Source organism: Hypomesus nipponensis, chromosome 25, assembly GCF_054491055.1.
Source record: "Hypomesus nipponensis isolate SF chromosome 25, ASM5449105v1, whole genome shotgun sequence".
NCBI classification, from domain to species: domain Eukaryota; kingdom Metazoa; phylum Chordata; class Actinopteri; order Osmeriformes; family Osmeridae; genus Hypomesus; species Hypomesus nipponensis.
The window spans coordinates 337,501-357,426 of NC_140385.1; the positions used below are offsets into that span (position 1 = coordinate 337,501).

The 19,926-nt window shown below is 54.4% G+C and overlaps 3 protein-coding genes across 3 annotated transcripts in view; all 3 read right to left on the minus strand.

The window, feature by feature from the left end:
• camta2 (calmodulin binding transcription activator 2) overlaps nucleotides 1-8,826 on the minus strand; it is a 31,481-nt gene extending 22,655 nt beyond the window's left edge. The window contains 7 exon segments of the mRNA XM_084691439.1: nucleotides 1-115; nucleotides 188-255; nucleotides 3,717-3,823; nucleotides 4,214-4,292; nucleotides 5,630-6,829; nucleotides 7,002-7,077; nucleotides 8,729-8,826. The exon segment at nucleotides 1-115 is cut by the window's left edge and continues 21 nt beyond it. Of these exon segments, the coding sequence (XP_084547565.1) occupies nucleotides 1-115; nucleotides 188-255; nucleotides 3,717-3,823; nucleotides 4,214-4,247 (324 nt within the window). The 5' untranslated portion in view covers nucleotides 4,248-4,292; nucleotides 5,630-6,829; nucleotides 7,002-7,077; nucleotides 8,729-8,826.
• Nucleotides 8,827-9,467: 641 nt separating this feature from the next.
• LOC146221517 (C-type natriuretic peptide 2-like) lies at nucleotides 9,468-11,294 on the minus strand. The gene is made up of 2 exons (XM_084691784.1): nucleotides 10,756-11,294; nucleotides 9,468-10,322 (listed from the first exon to the last, which is right to left on the minus strand). The coding sequence occupies exons 1-2, from the start codon at nucleotides 10,837-10,839 to the stop codon at nucleotides 10,056-10,058; spliced, it is 351 nt and encodes a 116-aa protein (XP_084547910.1). The 5' UTR covers nucleotides 10,840-11,294; the 3' UTR covers nucleotides 9,468-10,055.
• A 2,198-nt stretch (nucleotides 11,295-13,492) lies between these two features.
• eno3 (enolase 3, (beta, muscle)) lies at nucleotides 13,493-19,475 on the minus strand. Its single transcript, XM_084691142.1, has 12 exons — nucleotides 19,340-19,475; nucleotides 16,861-16,950; nucleotides 16,512-16,607; nucleotides 16,020-16,078; nucleotides 15,856-15,925; nucleotides 15,617-15,750; nucleotides 15,286-15,508; nucleotides 14,851-15,048; nucleotides 14,534-14,735; nucleotides 13,941-14,049; nucleotides 13,800-13,858; nucleotides 13,493-13,722 (listed from the first exon to the last, which is right to left on the minus strand). Exons 2-12 carry the CDS (start codon nucleotides 16,943-16,945, stop codon nucleotides 13,653-13,655), a joined length of 1,305 nt encoding a protein of 434 aa, XP_084547268.1. The 5' UTR covers nucleotides 16,946-16,950; nucleotides 19,340-19,475; the 3' UTR covers nucleotides 13,493-13,652.
• Nucleotides 19,476-19,926: the final 451 nt, after the last annotated feature.

A 19,926-nucleotide genomic window follows, 5' to 3' on the forward strand; every position in this document is an offset into this window, starting at 1 on the left:
CTTCATGTGGTCCTCCCTGGTGGTCTTCCCATCCCTTCTCTTCTTCCAGCAGTAGCCATCCTTCCTGTACTTCACCTTCTTCCTGTTGTACAGCAAGATGCTGCCGTTCTGGGGTCTGCATGGGCACGGACAGGGTTAGGGTGGTGTATATTGTGTGTGTATATATATAGTGTGTGTGTGTGTGTACCTGGTCTTCAGAGTAGAGGACAGCCATTCGTCATGTCGGTCAAATGAAATTAAGTAGGTCGCGATTTCCTGAGGAGAAACACAGCCCGCTGTTAGTCACCTGACCCCCACACACCCTAACCCCGGAGCCCCACACTCCCTGACCCCCACACACCCTAACCCCAGAGCCCCACACTCCCTGACCCCCACACACCCTAACCCCAGAGCCCCACACTCCCTGACCCCCACACACCCTAACCCCAGAGCCCCACACTCCCTGACCCCAGAGCCCCACACACCCTGACCCCCACACACCCTGACCCCCACACACCCTGACCCCAGAGCCCCACACTCCCTGACCCCAGAGCCCCACACTCCCTGACCCCCACACACCCTGACCCCAGAGCCCCACACTCCCTGACCCCCACACACCCTAGCCCCCACACACCCTGACCCCAGAGCCCCACACACCCTGACCCCAGAGCCCCACACTCCCTGACCCCCACACACCCTGACCCCAGAGCCCCACACTCCCTGACCCCCACACACCCTGACCCCCACACACCCTGACCCCAGAGCCCCACACTCCCTGACCCCAGAGCCCCACACTCCCTGACCCCCACACACCCTGACCCCAGAGCCCCACACTCCCTGACCCCCACACACCCTGACCCCAGAGCCCCACACTCCCTGACCCCAGAGCCCCACACTCCCTGACCCCCACACACCCTGACCCCCACACACCCTGACCCCCACACACCCTGACCCCAGAGCCCCACACTCCCTGACCCCAGAGCCCCACACTCCCTGACCCCTGACCCCCACACACCCTGACCCCCACACACCATGACCCCTGACCCCCACACACCCTGACCCCCACACTCCCTGACCCCAGAGCCCCACACACCCTGACCCCCACACACCCTGACCCCTGACCCCCACACTCCCTGACCCCAGAGCCCCACACACCCTGACCCCTGACCCCCACACTCCCTGACCCCTGACCCCCACACACCCTGACCCCCACACACCATGACCCCTGACCCCCACACACCCTGACCCCCACACACCATGACCCCTGACCCCCACACACCCTGACCCCAGAGCCCCACACTCCCTGACCCCCACACACCCTAACCCCAGAGCCCCACACACCCTGACCCCCACACACCCTGACCCCCACACACCCTGACCCCAGAGCCCCACACTCCCTGACCCCCACACACCCTGACCCCAGAGCCCCACACTCCCTGACCCCCACACACCCTGACCCCCACACTCCCTGACCCCCACACACCCTGACCCCAGAGCCCCACACTCCCTGACCCCCACACACCCTAACCCCAGAGCCCCACACTCCCTGACCCCAGAGCCCCACACTCCCTGACCCCAGAGCCCACACTCCCTGACCCCCACACACCCTGACCCCAGAGCCCCACACTCCCTGACCCCCACACACCCTGACCCCCACACACCCTGACCCCAGAGCCCCACACTCCCTGACCCCAGAGCCCCACACTCCCTGACCCCCACACTCCCTGACCCCCACACACCCTGACCCCAGAGCCCCACACACCCTGACCCCCACACACCCTGACCCCCACACACCCTGACCCCCACACACCCTGACCCCAGAGCCCCACACTCCCTGACCCCCACACACCCTGACCCCAGAGCCCCACACTCTCTGACCCCCACACACCCTGACCCCAGAGCCCCACACTCCCTGACCCCAGAGCCCCACACTCCCTGACCCCAGAGCCCCACACTCCCTGACCCCCACACACCCTGACCCCAGAGCCCCACACTCCCTGACCCCCACACACCCTGACCCCAGAGCCCCACACTCCCTGACCCCAGAGCCCCACACTCCCTGACCCCCACACACCCTGACCCCAGAGCCCCACACTCCCTGACCCCCACACACCCTAACCCCAGAGCCCCACACTCCCTGACCCCAGAGCCCCACACACCCTGACCCCCACACACCCTGACCCCCACACACCCTGACCCCAGAGCCCCACACTCCCTGACCCCCACACACCCTAACCCCAGAGCCCCACACTCCCTGACCCCAGAGCCCCACACACCCTGACCCCCACACACCCTGACCCCCACACTCCCTGACCCCAGAGCCCCACACTCCCTGACCCCCACACACCCTGACCCCAGAGCCCCACACTCCCTGACCCCCACACACCCTGACCCCAGAGCCCCACACTCTCTGACCCCCACACTCCCTGACCCCAGAGCCCCACACTCCCTGACCCCAGAGCCCCACACTCCCTGACCCCAGAGCCCCACACTCCCTGACCCCAGAGCCCCACACTCCCTGACCCCCACACTCCCTGACCCCTGACCCCCACACACCCTGACCCCCACACACCCTGACCCCAGAGCCCCACACTCCCTGACCCCCACACACCCTGACCCCAGAGCCCCACACTCTCTGACCCCCACACTCCCTGACCCCAGAGCCCCACACTCCCTGACCCCAGAGCCCCACACTCCCTGACCCCAGAGCCCCACACTCCCTGACCCCCACACACCCTGACCCCAGAGCCCCACACTCCCTGACCCCAGAGCCCCACACTCCCTGACCCCAGAGCCCCACACTCCCTGACCCCAGAGCCCCACACTCTCTGACCCCCACACTCTCTGACCCCAGAGCCACACACTCCCTGACCCCCACACACCCTGACCCCAGAGCCCCACACACCCTGACCCCCACACTCCCTGACCCCAGAGCCCCACACACCCTGACCCCCACACACCCAGACCCCCACACTCCCTGACCCCAGAGCCCCACACACCCTGACCCCAGAGCCCCACACTCCCTGACCCCCACACACCCTGACCCCAGAGCCCCACACTCCCTGACCCCCACACACCCTGACCCCAGAGCCCCACACACCCTGACCCCCACACTCCCTGACCCCAGAGCCCCACACACCCTGACCCCCACACACCCTGACCCCCACACACCCTGACCCCCACACACCCTGACCCCCACACACCCTGACCCCAGAGCCCCACACACCCTGACCCCCACACTCCCTGACCCCAGAGCCCCACACACCCTGACCCCAGAGCCCCACACTCCCTGACCCCCACACACCCTGACCCCAGAGCCCCACACTCCCTGACCCCCACACACCCTGACCCCAGAGCCCCACACACCCTGACCCCCACACTCCCTGACCCCAGAGCCCCACACACCCTGACCCCCACACACCCTGACCCCCACACTCCCTGACCCCAGAGCCCCACACACCCTGACCCCCACACACCCTGACCCCCACACACCCTGACCCCCACACACCCTGACCCCAGAGCCCCACACACCCTGACCCCCACACTCCCTGACCCCAGAGCCCCACACACCCTGACCCCCACACACCCTGACCCCCACACACCCTGACCCCCACACACCCTGACCCCAGAGCCCCACACACCCTGACCCCACACACCCTGACCCCACACACCCTGACCCCAGAGCCCCACACACCCTGACCCCACACACCATGACCCCCACACACCCTGACCTGTACCTCGTTGGTGTTCCAGCGCAGGCGGTCCTTAGGCAGGCAGCTGGCCCTGGGCAGGGACTGCAGCAGCTGGGACGAAAGGTACACCTTCCTAACCCCCCCCTGGGGGTCTGGAGGAGGAGGGACAGAGAAGGGGAAGAGAGTAGGGACCGATGGGAAGAAGATCAGCGGGGAAGTGAGAGAGGAGAGAGAGAGAGAGAGAGAGAGAGAGAGAGAGAGAGAGAGAGAGAGAGAGAGAGAGAGAGAGAGAGAGAGAGAGAGAGAGAGAGAGAGAGAGAGAGAGAGAGAGAGAGAGAGAGAGAGAGAGAGAGAGAGAGAGAGAGAGAGAGAGAGAGAGAGAGAGAGAGAGAGAGAGAGAGAGAGAGAGAGAGAGAGAGAGAGAGAGAGAGAGAGAGAGAGAGAGAGAGAGAGAGAGAGAGGGAGGGGGGAGAGAGAGGGGAGAGAGTGTGTCTGGAGGAGTTGATCGTGCGTGTGATGTCATCAGTGTGTGCCAGTCTCACCGGTCTGGGAGTCTCTCTCCTTGCTGCTCATCATGCTCTTGTGCTGGTCACACACTACAGGGAGGCTCACACGGCAACACTACACACACACACACACACACACCATGTATAAACACACACACTACAGGGAGGCTCAAACAGCAACACTACACACACACACACCATGTATAAACACACACACACTACAGGGAGGCTCACACGGCAACACTACACACACACACACACCATGTATAAACACACACACTACAGGGAGGCTCACACGGCAACACTACACACACACACACCATGTATAAACACACACACAGAATCAATACCAAGGAATGTCTTATTTCATCGAGACAATCATCAAACAAGACAGAGATAATCATTAAATGACACACACCACACCTACAAACACACCCCTTTCTAAAGTGCAGGCAGCAGAACACACTCCCCCACAGTACAGCCTGTTGCCTGGTAACCACCATTACCAGGCAGAGGAGGGAAACAGAGAAAGAACTGTCCTGAAACCTCCTTCTGTCACAGTCTCACACAACAACCTCAAGCCTATCTAAACTCAATCATTCACACTATATAAACTCAGTACTGGACACACACACGCAGTCAACAGCAGGCTACAGACCCTGTAACGTAATCTGTTGAGCATCTCAATTAGTTAATGAAGTTCACACACGCATAGAGGTGAATCAAGTTTAGGCCGTGTGGATGGGACATGACAATCTGATAAGAGTAATTTGGCCACGAATCATGTCCCAAGTTCATAAAAAGCATGCGCCCATACACACTCACACACTGAACTGCCGTGATTAGCTGTCATGACCGCGCCCGGAGCAACTACTACCCTCGCCACCGCTATCGAGCCCCAGTACCCCGCACACGACTGACAGGCGCCTGCCTGGGAACGGTCAGGCCAGGGCCGGTGGCTAGCCTTCTATCGGTCGCCTCTCCCCACGCCCCCGTTCCTGGCGGAGAGGATACGTTCACACTCACCTCTCCAAACGCCGCTTCGAGACCATTTTAATCGGCGCTCGGCTCCGTATCGCTGGCCACGCGATAACGGTTATCAAGCTATATTAACACCACACGTTAATAACAGCCGAGGCACTGCTACACGGTTAGCCGCGAGTTGTTCCAACTGATCGACGTGCACAGTAGCCCCGGTACCAGTGGGTTGACTATCACGGATCTGATTTATTATTAAACCCCAGTACTAGTAGCTCTAGCTGAGCATTTACTGTAGCTAACCCACAGCTGTTGAAATACTACAGAAACGTTACCGTCGAAACGGGAGTCAGTACGCCGTAATACCGTCGCTAACGAGGTGCCAGCGCTTCGCTGCCAATGCGGGACCGGGGTGTCAACACAGCCCGAACCAACAGAAAACCCAAACGGATTCAGAAAACAAATACTTCTCACCTTCCGCCTTCAGACTGGTCGCCATCTTCTCCACTACAGTGACGTCACTCAGTAGAAGAGAGAGAGAGAGATATTGACGGATTATGAAAATAAAGTACAGGATAAAGATGAGCGAGCCGGGTAGAGAAGCAAGCAGGCCACTCGCGCACAGTAAAGGGGGCTACAAAAACGATGGCAGGGGGGGGGGGGGGAGCATAACAGAGAAGGGTGGAGAGGAAAAACAAGGATAGAGAAGCACATTCAGTTAAATTCATGTTGACACCTAAATAAATTAAGTTACACACACACTGACTACCTTACAAAAATAAGGCAAGCTATCATCCGATCTTCTGTATGTCAGTGTTAATTGGCTCACTGCTTGCCTGAACAGTCAGCTTGGAAATGTCAACAGTGAAATGCCACCTAGAGGTCAGGCTAAGCAACTGCTGCTTCTGCGACACCTGTAGGGAAGATCATCCTGATGTTCCCCAAATAATGACACAGAGAAACGGTCACTTAGAGAAAATATCTATTTTAATTCGTATAAAACCCTGCATAGCGCCCATGGGAGCTAGACCGCACCGCAGGGGCTGGCTGTGCTGCGCTCTCTGCCTGGGGGGGCGGGGGGGGGGGGGGGGCGTTTCATACAGACAGCAGGTTGGCTGCAGCCAGGACAGAAGAAGACCCAAGACTAACGAGGTTGTAGAGAACAGGACACAAACTGTCATCGATCTGGGTAAGAGGCCACAACCACAGTAGCATGCAAACATGGAGGGGAAGAGAAGGAGAGGGGACGAGGGAGGGAGGAGGAGAGGGAGAGGGGTAGAGAGGAAGAGGAGAAGAGAGGAGTAAAGGGAGGTGGAGGACAGTGGTAGTGTTGTTGCCCAGGGCAGGTTGAGAGATGAGACAGGAAGCAGGAAGTAAACATCCTTCCAAGGGAAACACCACACCATAACGGACATGTTTATGTTGAAAAAGATGATGAGGAGGAATAGCAGGAAGGCGAGAGAAGAAAGTGATTATGAGAGAGAATAAGGGGATGATGAGAGAGAGAAGAAGTGTTTTTATTCACAGTGTGTAGAATTAGTTTATGTTTGGCTGGAGAGAGCAGGGGGAGGGGAGCAGGAGGGCGGCAGGCTGCATCTGCCCCAGGAAGGGGCTCTGATCCAGGGGCGTGGCATCACAGGCCCTGCCTGATGCTCTGGATGATCTGGAAGATGGCTGAGGAACAGAACAAAGCAGTCAGATCATCATCTGCAGACGATGATCTCTACAGTCTAAGACACACACACTGTCCCACCTTCCGTACACACACAAACTCTCTCTCTTACCTGACCCCCACTCCTCTCTCTCCCACCCCTCCCCTCTCTCTCTCTCTCTCTCTCTCTCTTACCTGATCCACACACCACAAACACGAAGAGGGCCAGCAGCCAGGGACCCACGGGAGACTTCTCTTCACCCACCACCCGCTGAAACACACACACACGATTATAAAACATACACAGACAGCATGATAAAACATACACGTATAGGGCGAATGATGTATACTAGTAACAACAACCGGACATTCTAGACCTATATTAAGAATCTGGATCTAACACACCCCCGCGCTCATCTATATGCGGTATTTACCTGGCTTGCGCTGCAAACCGACGATGTTCAGTGTTAAAGGAGACAAGTGTTTTCGCCGTCTGGACGAATATTATCTAGTGTGCAATCGTATTTCGGCTAGTGAGACATGAAGCCTAGTAATATATTTTAAGGTACACCAGCAGCCGATCACTGCAGCTAGCTAGCTAGTAACATTAGCCACTCTCTACTCATATCAGCTTTCTATGCAGGTCGGACAGTACAGCTATCTCGTATATCGTAGCCAGATACTTTTGCTAGCTAACTATTAACGTTGTACTATTAGGACATTTGTGTGCTTTGATATGACAATAATGGAATGGCTGTGGGTGGCGACATACGGTATCCTAGGCAGGAATTAGAAGGAGTAAAGGGTCAATGGGACCTCGCTGACGGTAACGTTACCGTGGTTTTCTGGACGTGTCCGCGTTGTGTGATGGTTTTGCTGTGTTTCTCGTTAGCCACTTTCATCCGCTGGATCGCCGACATGGTGACTCTTCTACAGCGACGTAAACACGATTATCCACGGATGTAGAAGACGTAACAGAATTCGAGATTCTGTAGGAGGTTGTCCGGTGCCGGTGTCCGCTAGGGGTGGGAGTTTTCCGGCGGAATCCAGGGAATCTATTCACGGTCTACAAGCGCTTCGCCTCCTAGCTTGCCAAGCTAAAGGGGGCTAACGGAAGTTGACGAGTCTTTTTTCCGCGTCACGTGATGAAGGAGAGTTTCTAAACCAATGGCATCAAGACAATATGCCAGCTCTGTGCGTTCACACTGCAGCGTTTTTTAACGCTCTGCACCGCTGGCTTTCCAACAGTGCACCATGCTCCGGGGCGTGTTAAAAAAGTTAATACAGAGTTGTAGTTCTCTAAGGTCACTGTTGTAGTTTGTGTAAAACGGTGTCATGGACAAATGTTCAGACTTGGGTTCATGTATTTACAATAGTGATCATTATTGATATATAGGTGCTCCTGTATCGATCAAAATACAGCTTTTACAAGGTATGATGCAAGGAATCAGATACGCTGATTAGATGTTGCTCGATCTTGTCAACTAGGCTATAAGCTACAGTACTGTACAGCACTTCAAACATTTTTCCAGTAACATTTGCTAGGTTATGGCCACTACACGTTTACTGTATGGCTAGCAAGTGACTGCCACCCTGCATTTCAACGTTGAATGTCACTCGTGTGCCGGGTTAACTAGACTACTGTAGCTAGACTAGTACAGTACGCAGCTAGCACAGAAGAAAGTTAGAGCTAGGTTACGTACTGTAGCTAGCTAAAGTGACGAGACTGAATTTAACACACCAGGGACACCGACAACGTCGGCAACCCTGCGCCAGGTATACATTTTTTTGTTAACGTCTCTTTAATTGTACAGAGGCGTATGAAACGAGACTGACTGTGTAGACACATACGATGAGTTGCTCTTCCATCTTGAAATTGTCAAACCTAGAAATGTTTACCATGACCAACAGTTGCTACTTACAATAAACAAGAAGCCAACCCGATTGGCCAACGCTAGTTTTCACGCTCCTCGTTTACATAACGTTGAGAAAATCCAACTTCCAACGCTCCGCTCCGCTCGCCTTCCCACAATGCCCTACACCAGCGTCAACGCCCGGTTTCATTGAAAATGGATAGGAAGCCGACGCTCCGCGCCGCTGTAGTGGACACGACACGCACCGTAACACCGGGTAGAACGGGTCTGCCATAGATATTTGTATCGCCTACTTTATATACGTCTACAGCTCCTTTTACCTCGATCAACCAGTCATAACATGCAAGTACATAAGTTTAAACACGTAAATTGCTTTGTTAAATGTAAACGTTTCCGACTGTGGAAAATGAAGTGTTTGCAGTTTGGAGTGTGCTGCATGAACGTATGATCCGTATTGTCTCCAGTATTTATGTATTCGGTCTAATATCCCTGTTAAGGCTTATACTTGGAAAATAGACTTTAATGAACATGATTTGTGAATCATGAATTATCACCTAAAATAAATAACTGCTATTTTTGCATGTATCCATATGACTGATATTGTTTTACCTGCTCTGTCCTCTAGGTTATCAATATAGTCCTAATTACGAAAAAAGTTACACACACACATCAGTATTGGTCGCCATGCAGATGACAGGACAGCATGACAGGACAGCAGAGCCTCTGGTAGAGATGAAGGAAACACTGGACAGGCAGGGACTGCTGCTTTAGGTGCTTTAAGGTGGGATGGATACACATCTTCAGTTATCACAGAACATATGACCAGTAACACACAACACCTAACAACACACAACACACTCATAAACAACACACTCACCTAACAACACACTCATAAACAACAGAATCTGATATCTGTAAAGTCAAAAGTTACACACACTCATAAACAACAGAATCTGATATCTGTAAAGTCAAAGGTTACACACACTCATAAACAACAGAATCTGATATCTGTAAAGTCAAAAGTTACACACACTCATAAACAACAGAATGTGATATCTGTGAAGTCAAAAGTTACACACACAAATACACAACAGAATATCTGTCAAGTCAGAACACACACACATAAACACAGTGCTGGCTGGAGCCAGAGGACATGGTAGGGTACACATGGAGCTCCTGGGGGTCGAAGGTCACGCAGGGTCAGATAGGGGTCACACCTAGAGGTGACCTTCCACTCTGAATCAGGACTGAAGTGTCCTAGTTCAGGGGTCAGGGTCCTAGTTCAGGGGTCAGGGTTGGTTTTCTCTGTCTGACCTCGCACCATAGACCTCACATGAGTGCCAATGAGAAAGTGAGGCACTGGCCTGTTGTCCAATCAACATCCTAGGCCGCTGATTGAGCCAATCCGGTCAACCTTCATGCCGAAGCAGCCTCGAAGCGGGCTTTTCCTGCCCCGCCCCCGGAACTTCCTCTGGAGCAGGAAGTCCATCAAGGGCCTGGGCACTCCCCCCCAATGAGCCCCGGCCAATCCCGTCGCAGGCTGGGAGGAGGGGGCGGGGCGATTGGCTAACCCCTCTGTGACCTCGGAGGCTGTGGCCTTGATGAGGGAGCTCAGGGGGGCGCCAAACAGCTCCTCAAGGGACTGCAGGTAGAGAGGGGTCAGAGGTCACAGAGAGGGGTAAGAGGTCACAGGGTCAGAGGTCACAGGGTCAGAGGTCACAGGGTCAGAGACAGATTGAACGGTGTTGAGGACAGTAGATGTCCCTGAATGACTGAATAGAGGACAGAAAATGTCCCTGAATAACTAAATAAAGGACATAATATGTCCCTGAATGACTGAACCCACCAAACAGAGGTTGTAGAATTTAGAATACTTACAGCCAGACATTTAGAATGAATCCAACACACACTCACAGAATGCAGAATCTAGACATGTTCAATGATCCTAAATCTTGACAGAATCTGGACAATGTTCTAATGTTCCAGAAGGAGGTTTTCTAGAATGTAAGAGTCACGGATTACGATGATGGGATGATGAAGATCAGAATGATGATGATGATGAAGATGAGACTGACCTGGGTGTTTTTGGGAGGTGATGGTCGTGACTCCCCTCCCACCACCAGGAGGATGAAGAGGAGGAGAAATGAAGAACTATACATCTTTGTTCTGGGATGTCCGTAACCCTGGAAACACTGTTCTGATAGATCTCCACCAGTTACGGAAGTTCCACTCAAGCTCAAACAAGGTTCCGTTCAGTTTCTAAAAAGGTTCCACTCTGGGTCCAACAGAAGTGTTGTTCAGGTTTCAACAGCGTTGCATTCAGGTTAAGAACCATGCGTTCAGGTTAACAGCGTGGTGTTCAGGTTACCAGCGTGGTGTTCAGGTTACCAGCGTGATGTTCAGGTTAACAGCGTGATGTTCAGGTTACCAGCGTGGTGTTCAGGGCAGTCTGGGTTCCTGACGAAGCGCTGGTGTCTCTGTCCTGAGGTCAGAACGCTGGTGTCTCTGTCCTGAGATCAGAACGGGTCTGGAAGGAGAAGCAGCAGCAGCAGCAGATATACACCCTTCATGTGATGTCACACATTCCTAGAGACCAGTCCTGGAGACCACCCCTCCTCCTCGCTTCTCTTCTCACCCCCTCCTCTCCTCTCACCCCCTCATCTCCTCTCTCCCCTTCCCTCCCTCCTACTCTCCCCCCTCCCTCCCCTTTCTCCCCCCTACCTTCTCCTACCGTGACCCTCACCTCTCTATCCCTCTATCCTCTCCTCTTTCTTCTCATCCCTTCATCCTGTCTCACTTTCTCTTCATCCCACCTCTCACGTGTTCCTCTCATCCATCATCTCTCCTTCCCACGCCATCACCCTGCCTCCTCCCTTTCACTCTCTCTCTACCTTTCACTCTCACTCACACACTCACTCACTCACTCACTCACACATACATACACGGTTACAATAGCTTGCCCACTGGATAAAGAGACTTAAAACTATTCTCCTTCTCTCCCCCTTCCTTCCCTCCCTCCCATCTGTTTGACCCGGGTTGTCACCCAATTAGCTCACTAATTGTATTATTTAATAACGCTCTCTCTCTTTCACACACACTTTCCCACATACCCACACACCCATATACACACACCCATACCCACACACCCATACACACACACACATACACACACCCATATACACACACCCATATACACACACCCATACCCACACACACACCCATATACACACACACATACCCACACACCCATACCCACACACCCATACACACACACCCATATACACACACACATACCCACACACCCATACCCACACACACATACACGGCCTCCCAGCCGAGCCTAAGGATCGCTGACCTTCCTGGCCCCGCCCCCTGTAAAGCGTTTCTGTGGCGACGTGTCTGTCCGTCAAACTATTCCCTCAGAAGGGGGAGGGGCTACAGTGTTCCTCAAACGCTGCCTGTCGCCGTGGAGAAGGCCATAGGTGAGACCTCCTAACCTACAGGGAGTGTGTGTGTGTGTGTGTGAAGCTTGCGTCCAGTCTGACGTCAGCAGCAGGGTTTTGAATGCAGACAGGAGGAGGGGTGTGTCTGTCTGAGGGGGCAACAAAGGCAGAGGGGGGGGTAATAAACATCCCCATTATCACCCTGTTACCCCCCTCGGGTGATTGATGAGTTCTTGTGTGTGTGTGTGTGTGTGTGTGAGTGAGTGTCAACACCTTCTGACGCATGCAACATTCCTTAACCCCAACCCACAGCACCTCACTGTGCCAAACACGCACACACACTGCACTGAGGCAGCGATGGTCAGTGAGACTTCCTGCACACTGAGCATCACTAAGCAACAGCTGTCTCACCACAACTCTTTCACTGTAAGACACGGACGTCAGAAGGTGTGTGTGTGTGCCTTCTGATCTCTGGTCTGTTGATTACCCATGAGCCTTCGTGTGCTTAGAAGTAAACTGCTCGTAGACGCAGCAAGAGTTCCTGTTTAGTTGCAGGTTCCTGTGATCCTATATCCAGAATGCTGCTTCACCCTGCAGCACGTTCCATTTAGCTGTGGCAGTTTTGGACTGTTGTGTTTCTACACTTCAAGACACCATAACTACCCACCCGCCCAGCTAACTGATGGTTAGTTAGTAGGTCAGTGATAGTTGTTGATCAGACGATAGGTCAGTGATGTTGTTGATCAGTAGGTCAGTGATGTTGTTGATCAGTAGGTCAGTGTTGTTGATCAGTAGGTTAGTGATGTTGATCAGTCATTGATGTTGTTGATCAGTAGGTTAGTGATGTTGATCAGTCATTGATCAGTAGGTTAGTGATGTTGTTGATCAGCAGGTCAGTGATGTTGTTGATCAGTAGGTTAGTGATGTTAATCAGTCATTGATGTTGTTGATCAGTAGGTCAGTGATGTTGTTGATCAGTCATTGATGTTGTTGATCAGTAGGTTAGTGATGTTGTTGATCAGTAGGTTAGTGATGTTGTTGATCAGTAGGTCAGTGTTGTTGATCAGTAGGTCAGTGTTGTTGATCAGTAGGTCAGTGATGTTGATCAGTAGGTCAGTGATGTTGATCAGTAGGTCAGTGATGTTGATCAGTAGGTCAGTGATGTTGATCAGTAGGTCAGTGATGTTGATCAGTAGGTCAGTGATGTTGACCCTTGGTGTACGCTCTCCTTCCAGTCTAGCTGTAGGCAGGTACGTGAAACAGGGCAGCTTTGGACTGAATGCATGTTGGTGGATGAAAGATTAAATCAATATGGCCTCAAAGTGGATTAGTCATAATAATAATAATAATAATAATAATAATAATAAGATTCCGTTTTATTGGTCATTTTTATTTCGGGTCACGTGTGTCAGTGGGATGAGATACAAAATATCAGTGGAATTTGAAAAGGTCAGAGGTCAGGGAGCCTATCTGACTTCCAGAGCACCACATCCACCAGCCTAGAGGGAGGGAGGGAGGGTTAGAGGCTCTTAGTTGATCTTGGGATGGCGGAAGTCCTTGCCGGCAAACTTGGCCTTGTCTCCCAACTCTTCCTCAATCCTGAGGACAGAGGTCAGGGGTCAGGGAAGAGTGCGTGTGTGAGAATGTGTGAGAGAAAATGTGTGTGTGTGTCTCACCTCATGAGCTGGTTGTATTTGGCCAGGCGTTCTGACCTACAGGGGGCACCAGTCTTGATCTGGGAGGATACAGACATGAAAACAGTGTGAGTGAGTGAGTGAGTGCGTGAGTGAGTGAGTGAGTGCGTGTGTGCATTTTACCTGTCCGGTGCAGAGCCCCACTACCAGGTCAGCAATGAAGGTGTCCTCAGTCTCTCCTGAGCGATGACTGACCATCACCCCCCAGCCGTTACTCTGGGCTAGCTTACACCTGCACACACACAGTTCAGATGGATCTCAACCCCCCTAGGCCCCATGGCAGAGCTCCACAACAGGCCTCACCCTCCATAGGCCCCATGGCAGAGCTCCACAACAGGCCTCACCCCCCTAGGCCCCATGGCAGAGCTCCACAACAGGCCTCACCCTCCATAGGCCCCATGGCAGAGCTCCACAACAGGCCTCACCCTCCCTAGGCCCCATGGCAGAGCTCCACAACAGGCCTCACCCCCCTAGGCCCCATGGCAGAGCTCCACAACAGGCCTCACCCTCCATAGGCCCCATGGCAGAGCTCCACAACAGGCCTCACCCTCCCTAGGCCCCATGGCAGAGCTCCACAACAGGCCTCACCCTCCCTAGGCCCCATGGCAGAGCTCCACAACAGGCCTCACCCTCCCTAGGCCCCATGGCAGAGCTCCACAACAGGCCTCACCCCCCTGTCCACACGGCAGAGCTCGTCCAGAGGCCCCCATACTCACGCCTGGATGGACTCTGTGACGGAGCCGATCTGGTTGACCTTCAGCAGCAGGCAGTTGCAGGCCTTCTTGTCCACAGCCTGCTGGATGCGCTTGGGGTTGGTGACAGTCAGGTCATCCCCCACCACCTGGATGTCCACCGCGCCCGTAAACTTGGACCAGTTCTCCCAGTCGTCCTGGTCAAATGGATCCTCGATGGACTGGACTGCAGGGAGGAGACGGGCAGGGGTCAGTGTGTGTTTGTGTGTGCGTACCTGGGGAGAGGGAGTGTGTGTGTGTGTACGTGTGTGTGTACCTGGGGAGAGGGAGTGTGTGTGTACCTGGGTAGTTCTTGATGAAACTCTTGTATAGGTCTCCCAGCTTCTCTCCAGAGATGTGTCTGGCTGGGTCGTCTGGAGACTTGAAGTCCAGGTCGTACTTCCCAGCCTTGAAGAACTCAGAGGCTGCCACGTCCATGCCAATGATGATCTTGTCTGGGTACCCTGCCTTCTCGATGGCCGACTTCAGTAGCTCCAGGGCTGGGTGGGGGGAGATGTTAGGGAAGTCTTTCCAGAAAGACTTATAGGTTAGACCCTTGTAAGGGTTAGACCCTTGTTGAAGGGGAGGGCAACAGCCAGCCAGCGTTTACCATCAAGCTCATTTAGCTACACACACTAGTTAACTACATTGTTTATACCAATACTTGTACAAACCATTACAACATGTCCAACCACTCCCACCCCCTCCCCTTATCCCTCTGCCTCTCCCCTCCTCACCCTCATTGTTCTCCAGGATGTTGGGGGCGAAGCCGCCCTCATCCCCCACGTTGGTGGCATCCTTGCCGTACTTGGCCTTGATGACGTTCTTCAGGTTGTGGTAGACCTCGGCGCCGATGCGCATGGCCTCGTGGAAGGTGGCGGCCCCTACTGGCAGGATCATGAACTCCTGCATGGCCAGCTTGTTACCAGCATGGGAACCCCCGTTGATCACGTTGAAGGCCTGAGGGGGTTGGGGGGGGGTGGGGGGGGGGTTGGGGTTAGGAAGCTCTCAATCCAGACATCCTGTGTAATTTATACAACAAGGTGGGACACACACACACACACTCACAGGTACAGGTAGGATGACGTCTTTGTGCCCTGCCAGGTCAGCAATGTGCCGGTAGAGGGGAACCCCCTTCTCTGCTGCTCCAGCCTTGCACACCGCCAGAGACACCCCCAGGATGGCGTTCGCCCCAAACTGGGCTGCACAGCCACAATATAACACCATACTACATTTAATGCACAGCTAAGACAACACAACAAAAGTCAGTTTGAGGAAGGGAAGAGGCGCTTGATAGAGGTGCTTACATTTGTTCTCAGTTCCATCGAGCTCCAACATGAACTTGTCAATCTTCTCCTGCTCCACCACACTGAACTTCTACTCAGAGACAGCGACCAGAGAAAGAGAAAGTTAGAGAAAGAGAGCGTGTGTGTGTAGGCCTGTGTGTGTGTAGGCCTGTGTGTGTGCAAACCTTCTCAATCAGTTTGGGGGCGATGTCCTTGTTCACATGATCCACAGCCTTCTGTGTCCCTGTAGACCAGACCAACAGAGCCCAGATCAGACCAGACCAACAGACCAGACTGTCTCTCCCCAGGTAGCCTCTCCCTCACCTTTCCCCAGGTAGCCCCTCCCCTCACCTTTCCCCAGGTATACCCCTCCCCTCACCTTTCCCCAGGTATACCCCTCCCCTCACCTTTCCCCAGGTAGCCCCTCCCCTCACCTTTCCCCAGGTAGCCCCTCCCCTCACCTTTCCCCAGGTAGCCCCTCCCCTCACCTTTCCCCAGGTAGCCCCTCCCCTCACCTTTCCCCAGGTAGCCCCTCCCCTCACCTTTCCCCAGGTAGCCCCTCCCCTCACCTTTCCCCAGGTAGCCCCTCCCCTCACCTTTCCCCAGGTAGCCCCTCCCCTCACCTTTCCCCAGGTAGCCCCTCCCCTCACCTTTCCCCAGGTAGCCCCTCCCCTCACCTTTCCCCAGGTAGCGGGTCTTGTCTCCATCTCTGAGCTCCAGAGCCTCGTGGACTCCAGTAGACGCTCCGCTGGGGACTGCAGCCCTGAACCTCCCTACACACACACACACACGCACGCACGCGCACGCACATCCAGAGCGACTTAGTAAGTACAGGGACATTCCCCAGAGATAAGTAGGGTGAAGTGCTTTGCCCAAGGACACAACGTCATCTGGCACGGCCGAGAATCAAACCAGCAACCTTCAGATTACTAGCCCAATTCCCTAACTGCTCAGCCACCTGACACACACACACATCATTGCTTCCAAGTCTATGGTGTGTATGTTTTTGGTGTGTGCGTGTGTTACCCTTGGCAGTGAAGAGGTCGACCTCCACAGTAGGGTTTCCTCTGGAGTCCAGAATCTCCCGAGCGTGAATCTTTGTGATGGACATCCTGACTGGAGAGGGGGGGGAGAGGGGGGCGGGGGGGGGGGAGAGGGGGGGCGGGGGGGGGGAGAGGAAGGAAGAGAGAGAGAAATCATTAATATTGACCTTCAAAATACTCCATGTTTTTTGTTGTTTCTGCTAACAGGTAAGTCTGTAGAATTCTACTGTACGTGTGTGTGTACAGTACGTGTGTGTGTGTGTGTGTGTACAGTTTGTGTGTATAATGCGTGAGAGACCTGCGCTAGCTAGCCGGTGTAGAGCCATGCTCACAGGGAGCACAGTGTGTGTGTGTGTGTGTGTGTGTGTGTGTGTGTGTGTGTAATACGAGCGTCACAATGAAGTTTGTCCCTGAGCTCACACTGTAGCTCTACCCTCCAGCCAACCTATCAGGGAGCAGAGCTGCAGGGAGGACCAATAGGAAGAGGGCTGAAAATCTACAGGGAGGAGTAAGTAGAGATAAATATATCTCCACTCAGTTACCTCCCCCTCCCTCTCTCATTTTGTGTTGGTAGTCTGTTTTATTTCCTACTCCTCTGTCCACCCTTTCCCTCCTCCTCCCTCCCCCCACTTTGTCCTTCAGCTTCCACTAGACTAGTACACCCCCGCCCAAGTGTTCGCCTGAATGCTCTCTAAGGAGAGATATTAATAGAATCCACGTATGTGTGTGTGTGATGACCTTTGTATGACTCCTGTTGACCCCTGACCTTTTAGTGGCACGTCTGGTATTACAGTTAGGCACGTTGATGCAGGATATTAATACACACAGCAACTCCACCCCCCCACCCCCTCCCCCATGCTTCAGCTGGGTCTCCCTCCCTCTCCCCTCCTGTCTCCTTCTCTCTCTCTCTCACCTCCTATCTTCCTGCCCCATCAGAAACTCATCTGACCTCCTCAACTACCACCCAACACCACTATGACCTATCCTGAATCCATACTGTACACACACAGCTGTATGATGGAGAGTGCTGCCTGCCTGCTCCCCCTCCCCCTCTCCCTCCCCCTCTCTCCTCCCCCTCCCCCTCCTCCCCCTCCCCCTCCCCCTCCCCCTCCCCCTCCCCCTCCCCCTCCCCCTCCTCCCCCTCTCCCTCCCCCTCTCTCCTCCCCCTCCCTCCTCCCCCTCTCCCTCCCTTCTCCCCCTCCTCCCCCTCTCCCTCCCTTCTCCCCCTCTCCCCCTCCTCCCCCTCCCTTCTCCCCCTCTCCCTCCCTTCTGCCCCTCCTCCCCCCCCCTTCCCTCCTCCTCCCCCTCTCCCTCCCCCCCCTCTCCCTCCCTCCTCCCCCTCCTCCCCCTCTCCCTCCCTCCTCCCCCTCCTCCCTCCTCCCCCTCTCCCTCCCCCTCTCCCTCCCTTCTCCCCCTCTCCCTCCCTTCTCCCCCTCCTCCCCCTCTCCCTCCCTTCTCCCCCTCTCCCCCTCCTCCCCCTCCCTTCTCTCCCTCCCTTCTGCCCCTTCTCCCCCTCCCTCCTCCTCCCCCTCCCTTCTCCCCCTCCTCCCCCTCCTCCCCTTCTCCCTCCCCCCCCCTCCTCCTCCCCCTCTCCCTCCTCCCCCTCCTCCCTCCTCCCCCTCTCTCCTCCCCCTCTCCCTCCCTTCTCCCCCTCTCCCTCCCTCCTCCCCCTGCTCCCCCTCTCCCTCCCTTTTCCCCCTCTCCCTCCCTCCTCCCCCTGCTCCCCCTCTCCCTCCCTCTCCCTCCCTCCTCCCCCTGCTCCCCCTCTCCCTCCCTTCTCCCCCTCCTCCCCCTCTCCCTCCAGGTGTTGTATTACCTCACCGTTCCTAATCAGCTCGTGACTGACTAACAGGAGACAAAAGCGCGGCCATGACGCAACTGACGCACATGATGTACGTGACAATGCTGTAATCGTTACTGGACTTTGGCCGTTCATTTACGGTTGAAAAACAACCGAGACGCGGGTCTGGAGGACGTGTGTGGCCAACCTCCACTCCCGGTCATGCAGCTCGTGATTCACAATGTTTTAATGTCAGGCTGACTGAAACCATGCACGCACTCCACTACCGATACGAACCACCAAAACACTTTTACAACAATTCGGATCCATAATTTTCTGCTCCGTTTCTCTACCAGCGTCAGCTAAAAAAGGATGACATATCAAACGTTAGAGTTACGAACTACGCTGTCTCCCTTGAAACAGTGAATTATCCAGATTTATCACAACAATAGAAAGCAAACTAACCGTGCAAACGACTACCGCGGCTCACTGCTGCACGAACTATCTCCTACGCACCTTTTTTGACCGTCGATTGTAAAACGATTGTCCTGAAAATATAATCCGCGTTTCCGTATTCTGTATCAGCAGCACAGGCAGCTTCCAATCAGACTTTTCAAACTGCCAAGAAACCGCGAGTTAGAGGAGTTTGCTAGTTCTAAAACACGGGAGAAGTGGGACTTACGTGAGGGGTGTGGCGGCTGTAAGGTGAAGGTCCGACTGTCCGGATGACTTGAAAAGTGCCTCTCAGCGTCCCCCGGTTACTTTTATAAGCGGGCAGTGGGCCGTACCCCGATAAGGAGCGTGCGTTAGGGACCGTCTCAAAATGGATTTTGCGCACTACAGGCGGAGGCCGGCAGTGTGGAACGGCGCAGGGAGAGACAGAATGACCCCCGCGTGATTGGTGGATTCTCTTATCAGATTATCCAATATATTATTGATAAATTATAAGATTAATCATTGATGTCTGTGTTAAATCTTCCCTCCCTCTATCCCTGCAGCCCTCCACCCTTCTCTTCCTCCATTCCTCACTCCTTTAATACATCCCTCTATCCCTCCATCCATGCAGCCTATACCTTCATCCCTCTATCCCTCCCTCCTTCTCCTCTATCCCTCCATTCGTTTTTCTTTGAATACATCCCTTCATCCCTCTATCCCAGCATCCCCCCACCCTTCCCTTTCTCTTTTCCAGTATTCCTCCCCTCCTCCCTTCCTCCCCTCCTTCCTCCCCTCATTCCTCCCCTCCTCCCTCCCCTCCTCCCCTCCTCCCTC

Excerpts from the sequence above, each read along its gene's own strand:
- LOC146221517 (XM_084691784.1), bottom strand. The coding sequence starts at position 10,839 with ATGTATAGTTCTTCATTTCTCCTCCTCTTCATCCTCCTGGTGGTGGGA. Across the intron at positions 10,323-10,755 it reads CACCTCCCAAAAACACCCAG|TCCCTTGAGGAGCTGTTTGG; the intron begins GTCAGTCTCATC and ends CTCTACCTGCAG.
- eno3 (XM_084691142.1), bottom strand. The coding sequence starts at position 16,945 with ATGTCCATCACAAAGATTCACGCTCGGGAGATTCTGGACTCCAGAGGA. Across the intron at positions 14,736-14,850 it reads TTTCATCAAGAACTACCCAG|TCCAGTCCATCGAGGATCCA; the intron begins GTACACACACAC and ends TCCTCCCTGCAG. Across the intron at positions 14,050-14,533 it reads GTCACAGAGTCCATCCAGGC|GTGTAAGCTAGCCCAGAGTA; the intron begins GTGAGTATGGGG and ends GTGTGTGTGCAG.